General features: G+C 41.2%; 2 protein-coding genes across 2 annotated transcripts; one reads left to right on the top strand and one right to left on the bottom strand.

Moving 5' to 3' along the window:
- On the top strand, positions 1–1,476 carry LOC118664393 (ubiquilin-1-like). The gene has a single exon (XM_036324449.1). It carries the CDS (start codon positions 1–3, stop codon positions 1,474–1,476), a length of 1,476 nt encoding a protein of 491 aa, XP_036180342.1.
- Positions 1,477–4,343: 2,867 nt separating this feature from the next.
- Positions 4,344–5,309, bottom strand: LOC118663125 (olfactory receptor 52D1). Its single transcript, XM_036322520.1, has one exon. It carries the CDS (start codon positions 5,298–5,300, stop codon positions 4,344–4,346), a length of 957 nt encoding a protein of 318 aa, XP_036178413.1. The 5' UTR covers positions 5,301–5,309.
- Between the last annotated feature and the right edge of the window lie 8,625 nt (positions 5,310–13,934).

Here is a 13,934-nt window from a genome sequence, read left to right as displayed (position 1 = left end):
ATGGCACAGGCTAGGGAAGAAGCAGGCGACAGCCACATGGTGTCTGGTCGAGAGCCATCACGTATCATCAGAGTGTCTGTCAAGACCCCACAGGACTGTCAGGAATTTATGCTGGCAGAAAATAGCAGTGTCCGTCACTTTAAGAAACAGATCTCCAAGCGCCTTCACTGCAACATTGACCGGCTGGTGCTCATCTTCACTGGAAAGATCCTTCGGGATCAAGATATTCTGAGCCAACGTGGCATCCTTGATGGAACTACAGTCCACTTGGTGGTGAGGACCCGTATGAAAGGAACTCTGTCCAGTCCAGGAACTCTGCCAGACCCCACCGGCAACTGTACCCGTGGTTCTGAACCCTCCACCTCAGAGAGTGCTGGAATGGTGGCCAGGCTGCTCTGCCTAGCCCGGAGCTCACCTGATCTGGCTGACTTCTTTGGCCAGCTGGCTCAACTCCTGTTGGCTGCGCCTGAGCCTGTGGTGCAGTTCTTGGAAGACCCTCTGGTTCAAGGCCTGGCAAGTGAGAAACCAGCCAATACTAGCCATGTTCCTGAATCCTCAAGGCCAGTACAGAAACCCGAGCCAGCTCTAGACAAGCAAGGACTAGAGGCCTTGAAGGCAGTGTCAGGTGGTGATAATGCTCTGCGTCCCGTCTACTCTGACATCCAGCAGCTCATGCTCTTCACTCTGGCCCCATTGGTTGCTTCCAGAGGCCAAAACACAGGTCCAGGACTTTGCAGAGGGGAGGCCAATGCTCACAGCAGTACTGACACCACCATTGCCTCTGCGCCTGCCAGGCCATTGGCACAGGAGGTCAGTGCAGGAGTAGTTGCCCAGGCCAGGGGCATGGCCTCCACCCAGGCCAATTCAGGGTATAGGGCCGGTATGCAGGACTCATACTCAGGCCATGATATTTCCTCCCAGGATGGCCAGCAGCCCACAGGGAAAGCCACTCTAACCAATCAGCTGAGACCCTCACCCTCTGTTTTGCGTAGAGCCATGCATGTCCTTCAACAAAATCCAGCTCTGCTACGCCAGCTGGCCACTGGCAGCCCTCTGCGACATCATATACCACTACTTCCCATCCTCACCAACCCACGAGCACTGCAAGCATTGATTCAGATAGAAAAGGGCCTGCAGATACTGTCTAGGGAGGTGCCCAGTCTGGGCCCTGGTAGACCCCATGGGGCTACAGGAGTCCCTGAAATGAGAGGTGCAGGACAGGGTCACAGAACAGACCCTGTGCACCCCACTATGGCTGTTCTCCAGCTTCTCCATGCACTGGCCAATGCCTGCTCCCAATCTACCCAATCCTCACAATCCGCAACCCTCCCCACTGAAAGCAGGTACCAGCAAGAACTGGAGCATCTGAAGGCCATGGGCTTTGCTAATCGTGATGCCAACCTGCAGGCCCTGATGGCCACAGATGGAGACATCCATGCTGCCATTGAGAGGTTGCTGGGGGAACCAGAGGTCTAGGTCCCTTCAGCTGATGCTCACCATGCCACCCCATGGAGAGGGAGGTGGAGAAAGGAAAAGGGGAAGGGAGGGGAAGTAGCTTATTTTGGGAATTCCTCCTATTCAGATCATGTGCACATGGGAACAGTCCTTCCCTCACTCCCCAAGCCTGTTCTACATTAAAAAGATTGCTCGGATCACATGTGTGATGTCCATTTCGAGATAGGTGGGCAAAGAGAATGTTGTTTGGGGGAGGAAATGACCATGTTAAATGGTCTTGGGTTTGGGCTTTATCTTCTCATATCCTTAATCTCAGAGTATTTTGCAAATTTGAAAATGAAGTGGGGAAATTGCTTTTTTTTCAGTATTTTTTTCTCCTGCTCAGTTGGCAACCCAGTTCCTCACCATTACCATCATCACTGTGAGCCACCTCCAACTTGAGTGACTCTGAAGAAGTCCTGGCTTTTGCTCCTCCAGGAAGCCATGGCTCTCTTTACAACCTCTGGAAGCCACCCAATCTTTGACCATATTTCTCTGTCTTTAGGTCCAGTCTCCTGGTATTACAGAAAAGATGTTTAACTTCCCTCTCAGCTAGGGCTCTTCCTTTTATATATTCCTGTGCCAGGATCCTGCTCTTCTGAGATTGATGGGGGAACCAGAGGCCTAGGTTCCTTCAGCTCCACAACTTCTAAATTCTGTGGTCCCACTATCTTACTGAGCCATCAGTACTCTCCCAATCCACCCATTATCTTCTGTAAACCTCTGCTCTATTAGTGAGGTGACTTACGGTGTAGGCAGCTGGAACATGCCTTATTTGATTTGTAATTTTCTCAAGGTCACAGAGTTTGTGGTTGACAGGGATAAATAAACCCAAGCTCTTTGATTCCAGAGTTTGTGTTCTTAGCTTTACACTGTCCCAGAGCCAGGATCAATCTGTTCCCATGAAGTCAGTGAGCAGGAAGTGTTTTCTGTGTGGCCCTGGCACAGAGGAAGGAACAACTTAGGTTTCCCATTCTTTAGGAGTTTAGAAACTCATTTAGAGAGGAAAAGCTCAGAGAATAATCCAAATCACAAGGATAAAATTACCCATGCTTACTTCAAATAAGCACAAATAAGATAAAATAATGTGGCAGTCGAGGAGTCAGAAAGAGGTAGTAGGGAGAGTTTCATCAGGGCTCAGAGGAAAGGATTTGTTTTCCTTTTTAAATCGCACATATACAAGAAAGTGTGTGTGTATATGTGTGTATGCGTGTGTGTGTGCGCGCGTGTGTGTGTATGTGTGTGTATGTGTTGTAAGAGATACATGTAGACTGACGGGAGTTGGGGGGGGGGTGAATTCTAGTGCTGGGGATGGGCTATGACAGTGGGGAGAACTCGGCAGGGTAATTAATTGCTCAGGATCTCACCAGGGCTGAATCAAAGTCCAGTTCAGTCTCCTCAGCAAACACTGAAAGAGCTAGACTCAAGGCAAAAAGAAACCAGAATATCCAACATGGAAGGATTTGAAACCACAACCTGGGCATGTGCCCCAACCAGGAACCAAAACCAAGACCTCCCGGTTCATGGGTTGACACAGACACTGAGCCCCACCAAATACTATCAACTATCACCAATTTTTATGGAGAGCTTAATTTATGTCAGGCACAATGATGAACACATTCCTAATGCTGGGGTTGGTTAAATGGTATAACCTAATTTATGCACCTGCTAGTAGATAAGAAAGTCAGATTTAAGTTCAAGTTTATCTGTATCAACACATCACATATATTTCTATTATAAAACACTGGGTAATATATGAGATGTCAGTACAAATACATAACCTTCGGACTGTTAGCCTTTCTAAACCGTAGGCTCTTAATTTAAAATGCAGAAAATAACAACATAATTTTGAGCCACTGGGAGAAATATTTGTGGACTTGTACACTTTAGAATTGAGGTTATCAAGCAATAAAAAATATTTTAAAAGGCACTTGGACCCTGAGCCATCTCCCTTGAGTTCTTAATAAGAAATTACTCCATGGTTGAAAAGGAAGGGATCTCAAAATGGAAGATCAGTAGAGAAAAATGCAGTTTTAATGAGTACTAGTCCTATCACAAGTACTGTCTAAATATTTGAAGTTGGGATATAGTTATAATAATGAGCTTGTGAAGAGATATAATATAAAAAGCCTTCAGTGATTATAACTTGGCTAATAATATTTAGAAAGGTTATATAAGTTTCTCATCTTATATTTATTTTATTGAGCATGTTACATGTTCAGCACTATTGTAAGTTTTTTTTACATCCATTTATTTATTCTTCACCACAACATTAAGAGATATTGTCATTAACCTTCATTTAACAGTTTGTCAAACGGAGGCATAGAAAGATTTAACAATATGCTCAAGGCCACAAAACAAGTAAAAGAACCAGGATTCAAATCCAGGCATTCTGACTTTAGACCTTGTGTGCTGAATCACTCAAAATATTAAAACTCAGTTTCAATTTACCTCAAATGTTCTTTTTTTTTCTACTTGAACTCACAGTAGAATAGCCCCACCATGAAACCCAGACTTCTTTCAAAACAGCAACTGACTTCCTCTTTAGCAATTCATAGATACCTTTGAGACAATTAAAAATATAATCACCTTTCTAGGCTATTCAGAATTGCTCAAGGAGCCTCAGAAAAAAGGTACTTTTTTTGTGATTATTGATATCTCCAACTCACCTGGCCTTCTCTCTTCTTTTTTAGGTCATGCACATATAATAAAGCATAGCATACTTGTATAAATTTAAATAACAGTGTTTAAAAACATTCTTCTCATATCATAGGTCTCCACACATGTAAATGCATCTAGATAGCTACCATACAAATGTATTCTTCTTATTTAAAACCTTTTATCAGAATTCATACTGAAATCTTCTTCAAGCGAAGCAGTCTTAGAAGTCGACTCCGAATCTCCTTGGTCCTAGCCCCATAGATGACGGGGTTGAGCACAGGAGGCACCAGCACATAGAGATTAGCCAGAAAGATGTGCACATGCTTGGGGACTCGGTGTTGGCCAAAACGGTGGGTGAGGAAGGAGAAGAAGGCAGGAATGTAGAAGACCAGGATGACTCCAAGATGGGAGCCACAGGTACTCAGTGCCTTGTGCTGGGCATCAAGAGATGGAAGACGAAAGACAGCACGGAGTATAAAACCATAGGAGATACCAATGAGAACAGAATCCAGGCCCATGGCCAGCAGGGCCACAGTCAGCCCATAGACAATATTGACAGTGATGTTGGCACAGGCCAGCCGAGCAATGCCCATATGCTCACAGTATGTGTGTTCCATGACTCGGTGCTGACAGTAGGGCAGGCGTTTCAATAAAAAGATGAAGGGGGACACAATGGCTATACTACGAAATATCCCAACAAGGCCAATTTTGCCTATGACTGTGTGGTTGAGGATGACTGTGTATCTCAGTGGGTTGCAGATAGCCACATATCGATCAAAGGCCATGGCAAGAAGAATCGAGGACTCCAGAGCATAGATAGAATGGACACAGAACATCTGGGCCAGGCAGCCACCAAAGGAAATCTCACCAGCATGGAACCACAAAATGGCCAGCATTTTGGGCACTGTGGTGGAGCTGAGAGCCAGGTCAGTGAGTGAGAGAAGGCAAAGGAAGAGGTACATGGGTGCATGCAGTACATTGTCCATGGCAATCACCGAGATGAGGGCAGCATTCCCAGCCAGTGCTACCAAATACATGGCACAAAAGGGGATGGCAATCCAGATGTGGGCCCACTCCAGCCCTGGGATCCCCGTCAGAAAAAGCATGGCTGGGAGACTGTCATCACTAATGTTGGAAGTTGACATTCTGCCTGGCAAATAAAAGAGGGTGATAGTGCACCTGTCCTATAACATAAAGTATTTGGTTCATTCACATAAAATGATGATCTTTCTCTGAGTAATCCATTTTAGTCTGAGAAAAATATTTATTGGTATTAATGTGTGCGAGAATCTTAATGGATACTATTGCACATAATCTATTCTGTCATCTGCCATTTTCTATATTAAAAAATCATGTTTTGAATTCTATGTTCCAAGCACCAAGCTAAGAATATAAGCATTTACTTTGTCTAATCCTTCCAGATTTATTTCTTACCACATCTTGCACATCATTTACTCTCTTTTGTCCACATCTAGAAAAAATTTCTTGTTTATTTTTTTTAGTGTATGCTATTCCATTCCAAAGATTCCCTTTTCTTTATTTTTTATTACCTGTTTAGTTTTAAAGTACCAGGCAAGCCTCCCAGAAGCCTTCCCACTCAATTTAGTCCTTAGTCTTCTTCATATTTTTTATTCATTCACTACTCTGCAAAAGTATATTGAGCTTGGTACTATGCCTTTACACAATTGCAACCTCCGTACAACATGGCTCTATCTGTACCTAGACACTTTGCTCAGTATTCACTAAAAGACTCAATTATGACAACTCTTAATAACATACCATTGATATCTGCCTCAATGTCATACTGTTTTAATGACTTAATCTGTGTTTGTAACATATCTGCCCAGATATATGCCAAATGGCTTGTTTTTATATCTCACTTATAGTGCCTACAAAGAGGGGCTAGGCAACCTGAATATACTCAAATGCCTCATGATTAAATAACTACAGTGTTTTGATCATGCATGAAGTTACCATGAAGGAAAGTAAAAGATGTATCAGACATGCTAGCTAGGGAGACAGAACTGGTAACTATGATAAAGTCAGTTCATTGTACTGTACACTCACCAATGCAATGGTTGGATTAATGGCATTATCAAAATGTCAATTGATGATACAGCAGATTGAGGGAGTGAGTGGAATGTCCTAGAATTTACCAACAGTAGACATCCTGGAAGAATGAATTATTTTTTGTTGTAGAGACTAATTATGTACTGGTATTATGTAATCCTCCCTCAGTAATACCTAAAAGAATCCTTTGTAGGATGCCTGAATCCTGAATTTTAGTCCTGATTCTATCATGTGAGTGTTACTAGTATGTGACTGGAACAACTCCTTCCCTTTTCTGGGAAATCTCGATTTATAAAAAGCAATAACTTGGTAGCTACAGAAATGTAAACTACAGCATAGGGAATATAGTCAATAATATTGTAAAGATTCTGTTTGAGGCCAGGTGGTACTTGGAATATCAAAGGGACGTTCATGAATGTCACTCTGTAACGTTCATGATTATCTAACTGTTATGCTCTACATCTGAAACTAATACAGAATAATATTGAATGTAAACTGTAATTGAAAAAAACCCCAAAAAACCAAGAACGTTGGAATTCTTGTCTCAGCTTTTCTACTAGTCATTATTTAGCATTGGTTAAGTCTCATGAACTTTTTGAAACTCAATTTTCTCATTTCTAAATTGAGAATGACAACACTTGGCTTACTTATTTCACACAGCTTGTGTGTTTGAGAAAGAGTAAAGTAAGTGAAATTTAAAAGTTTGGATACCGAAAACAATTCCCTTCATATTTTACAAACTCTTTGTCTTATAGCTGCACTTGGAAATAATACAGAATATAATAATCATACTCACCTCTGTCTTGCCAAGAAGAAGTCCAAGTTCAGATGAGTGAACTGATATAATCCAGATCACAAAGCCTGTTACTGTCAGAACTAAAATTAGGTCTTAGATCTCATGATTAAACATTTGGTGTTTTCATCTCACTTAACTGTCCATTTGTTTGGCCAACACTTAATTTGCTACTTTTATTTTATTTTTTTGCAAAGGCACTCTAATATCAGTAACTAATGCTGCAATCACTTTTCTCATCTGAATTCCAGAGACAAAGTGGAGCATCCCTCTGATTTGCCTGGAGACCTTCACAAATAGCTCCAGCCACTAGAGAAAGAAGCTTAGGTGGTGGAGAGTGGAGGGTTAGAGTCACTATATCTGCTTTTTCCCTTTTTCCCTAGCCTATTCTTGCTTGCAAAGGAAGTTTGCAAATAGTTATTATGAGGAAGCTGCTACTCCGTGAGCCCATGTGGATGGGAGTACCAGGAAGATTAGGTACAAGCAAGGTTGTTTCCCATGGAAATGCATGTGGAAAAGACGGAGAGCCAGAATACCCCTCTGGGTGGAATAGGCTATCTCCCCAAATTTGTCTCACTCAGCCTTGTCTCTGAGTTACTATGATAGCGGAGTTTCTCAGAGCTCCCTCTGAGACCTAGACTTCAATAGATGAACTCTGAGTTCTTTCTTTCAACACAGATTTTCGAAGAATCTGATTTCAGGAACATCCTGTGTGAGTGATGTGTGTTTACAAGTTGAGCATGCTGAGGTTGGAGCTGTGACCCGTGTCATATGTGTGTGAGGCTGCGTGGGAGGGTGTGTGGTGGAGTAACATCTTGTACAGATGCTGTACCTGAGTGAAGTGGTTCATTTAGGGACGTGAAAACTATTTTTGTGCAGGTTGTAAAAACCGTTTTTACAAGTGTAATTTGAAGATAATGGTGTCTGAGTGTTGATATGTCTGGGTTGAAATGTGTAACCTGTCCTTAGATTTTGTGAGTCCAGTGAGTGGCTTCAATTTAGCTCTGAGTTCCAGGCCCCTCTGGTCAAGGGGCTTAGTAAGCGAGGTTATTTATTGACTTTGTGACACTCATGTATGAAAACCCAGGGGGACCTACTCTAATAGGTCTACTCTAGGGATTTAAGCCATGGTGCTAATTTGTAGAGAGAGAATAAGGAAGGGGAGGCTGACAAGGGGAGATAGAAATGAAGAAGGGAAGCTATCCATAGAGAAATTTCAAGGAAGGTGGAAATAAAATTTAGTAATTTTATTTCTCTTCCCTGCTGTTCTCTTACTTTCTCTCCCCTCTCCTTCTCTTCTAAATTTCACTACATTTTCATACATTGTAGGTCCATGGTAGTCTGTGTATGTAGGGCATTACTAATGTTATATGCAAATAGGGTGACAAGAAATGGCAGTGAACATTTTTTATGCTCCATTGTCCCATTAGACTTAATTTCACAAAACAAAAGTTCAAAATTAAGAATTTCAAGAGCATGGAAGCAGGGCATTGAAGGAAACCCAGGAACCTTCTGAGCATGGGCCTTATGCTGCTGCCCAGGTGTCATGCCCACAAAGCTAGCCCTGGGAGTGAACAGCATCAGTCCTCTAGTGAGATCCCTTTATATCCTTTGACATTAGCCACACATCAAGTTTTTGCACCAAGGATTCCTTAATCAGAGCCTTCAAAGTGCTATATAACTTTCCCTTGTACATACGGTAGTTCCCTCCCTTATTCATGGGTGATATGATCCAAGACCTCAGTGGATGCCTGAAACCACATCTAATACCAAAACTCTATACATACTATACGTTTTTCTATACATATGTACCTGTGATAAGTTTAACCTACTCTTGAGCTTTGGCACCATTACGAAGTAAAATAAGGATGACTTGAACACTGTGATAATGCAACAGTCAGTCTGATAACTGAGACGGATACTAAGTGATCAATGGGCAGGGAGTGTATACAGTGTGGACATGCTGTACAAAGGTCTAATTCAGGTCCCCCATAAGATGGTGCAATGTTTTGTGACACTACTCAGAATGGTGCAATTTTAAACTTATAAATTGCTTATTTCTGGAATTTTTTCATTTAATATTTTCAGACTACAGTTAACCAGAGATAACTGAAACAATGGAAAGTAAAAAGGGGACTACTATACCTATATCCTCTCTTATTTTTCCAGAAAAAAAATGGGCTTCACGATTTTTGCTTAGGTACTTCCTAAAATAATTTTGAAATAGTATATGCTCTCTCAAAAATGTTGACACTTAAAAATGTCATTTACTATCTAAATAGTAGAAAAGGATATTATGTTTAGTCTTTGTAAATATTGATATTTTAAAATAAAACTGCCACCTAAGTTTTTTAATTGTATTCGATGGAGCTTATTTTTAGAGTGATAAAAATGTTCTAAAATTAGATATTGATAATGGTTGCACAACATTATAAATATACTAAAAACTGTTATGCCCAGATTTCAAAATTCCCAAGAGCCCACCAGGGAGCCAGTGAGTCTGATGCAAAAGCAAAGAGTCTTTTATTCAAACCCGGATCTGGCTCCCCTACCCTCCTTACTGACACAGAAGCAGGTGGCAGAGATATACCTAGCCCGGTGTGAAGAGGAGTTTTATAGGGGGGTGGAGTAAGGGCAGGAGAGGGGACTGTGGGCCTGCCAATTGGCCAGGTGCAAGTTGGTGTCTCGTTACACAGGATGTGGTCATATCGATGGCGTACACTTCCCTTGATTGTCATTGGTTAGTTTAGAGAAATCCTGGGTGTGGCTAGCAGAGGCTTGGGCTTCCGGGAAGAAGCCTTGCTGAGCACATGGCTCTGCCCAAAAATGGAGGACCCAGGGTAATATGGAGGGCGTAGTCCTCGCCCTTTCAAAAACCACTGAATTGTACACTTAATTAAATTTTATGGTATGTGAATTATGATAAATGACCAATTAAAAAAAATAATAGAATTATGGCCCTGGCCGGTGTGACTCAGTTGGTTGGGTGTCATCCTGTGCATGGAGAGGTTTCAGGCTAGATTGCCAGTAGGTGTTGTGCAGGAGGTGGCAGATAGGTGTTGAGCTCTCACAAGGATGTTCCTTCTCCCGACCTCTTCCTCTATAAAATCAATGGATTGTTCTTTGAAATAAGTAAGTAAATAAATAAACAAATAATAGAATTATGTAAACATTAAAACTTAAATGTCTCTGCAGCACTACAGATGAAGCTGATACAAGCACTGGATCTGAGTGGGGTACAGAGGAAGGGGTCAGGTTTGTCTCTCAGATCTAACAGGTGGTCACAGGGGAAGGTCAGAAGATGAGACTGATTTTAGCTTCTTTTCTTTCCTTTTTTTTCTTCCTTTCTTTATTTTTTAATTTATTGCCTTTAGAGAAAGAGGGGGAGGGAGAGAAAGAAAAAAAAGAGAAAGGGAGAAACTTTGACTTGTTGTTCCACTTATTTATGCATTCATTGGTTAATTCTTGTATATGCCCTGACCACCTGGGATTGAACCTGCAACTTTGGCCTATGGGGACAGTGTTCTAACAAACTGAGCTACTCAGCCAGGGCCTCTTTATTTTTGAGGCAGTTTGGAGAAAGAGAGGTAAAGACAGAGAGACAATCAAATAGTAAATATAGCATAAACAGAAAAAAAGGTAGAGGTGATAATGATTAACAAATAGATGAGGTATGCTATCTCTGGGTAGGTAGTGTCAGAATTTATCTGAATTGGAGGACACTCAATTAGTGTCAGAGAAGGGGAAAACTATCTCTCCCTCTCCCTACTCACCACCATCCCTCCAAAACACATACAGGGAAATTGGTACCAGATCTTTAGGGTGCTTAGCCAAGTGTATGGCACAGGGAAGTTTCTCTACAAACAGTTGGAAAAGGAGAGGAAAAAGTCTTGCATTTAAATAAAAAAACATAGTGTCCAATTAATAAAAAATGAAGAAGGCGGCATACTGCGGTGCTTTCAACACCTTCTTACCTGGGCAAACCCTTTCTATAATTTGACTTGTAATTATACTGTGTGTGTGGCCAGCCACAGTGTACCAGTGCTTCTTATCATGCTTGGGATCAATTTTATGGATGATCCAGGTTAGAATTTCACATCTCCTTTTCAGATGTTGAAATTAATTTATATGTGGCTTACCTCTTTACAGGATTCAGTATTTCTTATGGATATTGATCATAGTTACAGAGTAAAAACGCTAAGTTAGAAGACCCAGGTTTAAATATTCTGCCACTGACAAGCTACATAAATTGGAGATGTCTCTTTTTCTTTCTAGGCTTTATGATCCCTTATCTAAAACGGGGGGCTACATAAAATATTCTTGCAGGTCCCTCTAGTTCTGATCATTCTTACTCCTCTATATGAGCGATGAAATGCTAAGCCAGAGAGTTATGGAGCACTGCGGATGTTCCATATTCCCAGTGGTCCATGAGCTCCTCAGCTGCTATAAGCTCAAGAGATTTCCTGGAGGCAGACTTATATTGCTCAGGCCAGGCAGGTGGCAGAGGTAACTGGAAGCTATGGGCAGGGCATGCAGGACCCCCACTACTGGTCTCCCTTCCTCTGAGCCTTCCATGCATGGAGCTGTCTTAGGTAGGTAAATTGGGGCACCAGACCCTCTAGACTCAAGCCTAAGGCACTCTGCCTCCAGTTTAGAAATACTGAGTGTTAGAATATGACAGTATAAAGGAGGAAAGGCTGTCCCTAATCTGAGTCAGGTCTTAGTTTTGGTTTCTTTTCCTGCATGTTTTCACTTTCATCACCTTCCCAGTTCTATATTTTCTATCTGTTGCTCTTGTTCTCTGAAATCCTGCCATGCTTTCTGCTTCAAGCCATTTTCTCAGCAGAGACACTCTATTAGGCTGTACTTTGGATATAGATGCCCTGGAGTGAATAAGCACCCCCACACTTTTTTCAGAATAATCTGGTGTGGGAGGTATATAAAAAGACAGTGGCTGCTTTGGAAGACCCTTGGAAGGACTTTACTTAGTCCTAAAAGACTCCAAATTGAGGGTGTCTGCATATTATACACAGAGGCAACCAAAAATGTTTAGGAATTGTTATCGGGTAGGGAAAGCAAAGGGATCTTAAGAATATGGAATGAAGAAAAAATTGCATCCTGACAAGAAAGGACAGAGAAGTCCTGATGTATATGAAGGAGCAAAGGCAGGTGAAATCTGGAGGTGAGGGTGCAGGTCAGGCTTTAGAACTCAGAGATGCAACTCCTGGTTCCTAAGAGTTTTCACAACCATCCACCCCTTGAACCTATTCAACCTCTTTAGGTAAATTTCTTAGCATCTGCGATTTACAACAAAGACAGCCAAAACCAAGAAGGGATCAGAGACTTTAGTACATCTCCTTGTCAAGACCTTGCACTCAACATGGCCGGGACTGAAACACCAAACAAGACTTAGGCCTGAGTTCTTGCAGCTGGTGAGTCAGTAGAAAAGATAGGACTTACGCAGCTATAATGCAAGATAAAGAGAGAAAAAAGTAGAGAAGGAGATGTAAATTAGAATTGTGAAAATGATAGGAGAAGTTACCTCCACTGACAATGACCAGCCACGTGTTCATGAAGAAGGGCATCATTGATCCTGTGGCCTGGATGATGGTTTGAATGCGTAAGCACGTTCTGGGAAACCTCTGGGAGTTGAGGAGCTGTGGTTCACAATTGTATAACAGCAAATAGACCAATCTGGGTATCTTGAGGAACAAGGAAAGAAATTCTGAGATTTGAGATCAGAAATATTAACTTAGTACTGATCATAGAGGAACTTTAATTCTAGGCTAATGAGTTTGGATTTGATCCCTTGGCAATGAGGGGGCATGCAAGGTTTCTAATCAAAACAATGGTATATATATTTAATATTAGTCTTCCAGATTAGAGAATGAAATAAAGAGAGGCATGAGATTTATTAGGAGGCTGTTATTATGGTAAAAGGATGAATTTTCTTGGGTCTGAATTATAAAGTGAAGGTCAAAGGAAATGAAAAAAGGTACTGGCAGAGGCAGTTTGGGGGTCAGTATTTTCATCAGTTTTTACCCAGTTTAATGTAGAACATAAAGGAATCAGTGATGTTTGGGTTTTGAGTTTTAATCTTAGTCACAATGATGTTATTATTTAAAGAGATGGAGAACACAGATGAGAAGTAATTCCATGGTATAGAAAAAATTATTATTAATTATTTATTAAGAAGTATTAATACTTAATGGTTATGAACTATGATTGAATGATTATTCAGTCCTAAAATATTTTTAAAAGATTTTCAACAAATTAAGTTATTCAGGGAGAAAAGTAATATTGTAAGATGAATGATAGAAGAATGAAAAGATGAGTGGATATATGGGAGTCAAGTGCATTTGAAGAATGTCTGGAAGGTTATCTCTATGCATGGGTATTTTTTTCTCCACCCACCTTCTCTTTGAACAAATATATGGAAGAAGTGAGAGACTGAAAAGGAGTAGAAAATCTGAGGAGTCATAATAACGTAGTAAATGCTCAGTAACCTAAGAGAGTGGAAAGAAGAAAACGTAATAGTTCGATGAATACATGGAATGCTCAGGAAGAAGGCAGAATAGTTTCGCCTTAGATCTTGAGCAGAGTTATGCCCATAAAGAGTTCATAGCTTTAAATGTGAAAAAGAGCAAAGTGGCGATAGGTACAGCTGAAAAGAAAAGGCAACGTAATCTGTTTCGCCAGCTAGAAAAAATGAGAAAACTCAGACAATTTCAGAAATGTTGGTGACAATGAGAGATAAGAATGAGTGATTTGGTGAACAAAACTGACTAATGTCATTAAGTGAGCAGCTAGATGTATATAAGAGTCTTAAAATATGAGGCTTAGGCTGTTGATAAAATTGTATATTTTTCTTTTTTTTACAGGAGAGTGGTCATAGAATCTAAGAAATAGCTCCAGC

This window comes from Myotis myotis, unplaced genomic scaffold (assembly GCF_014108235.1).
Source record: "Myotis myotis isolate mMyoMyo1 unplaced genomic scaffold, mMyoMyo1.p scaffold_m19_p_10, whole genome shotgun sequence".
Classification (NCBI taxonomy): domain Eukaryota; kingdom Metazoa; phylum Chordata; class Mammalia; order Chiroptera; family Vespertilionidae; genus Myotis; species Myotis myotis.
The sequence above is the reverse complement of the archived record's forward strand: the minus strand, read 5'-3'. Positions and strand labels throughout refer to the sequence as shown.

Bases quoted from the DNA above. Each gene is read 5' to 3' on its own strand.
- LOC118664393 (XM_036324449.1), top strand. From the start codon at position 1: ATGGCACAGGCTAGGGAAGAAGCAGGCGACAGCCACATGGTGTCTGGT.
- LOC118663125 (XM_036322520.1), bottom strand. From the start codon at position 5,300: ATGTCAACTTCCAACATTAGTGATGACAGTCTCCCAGCCATGCTTTTT.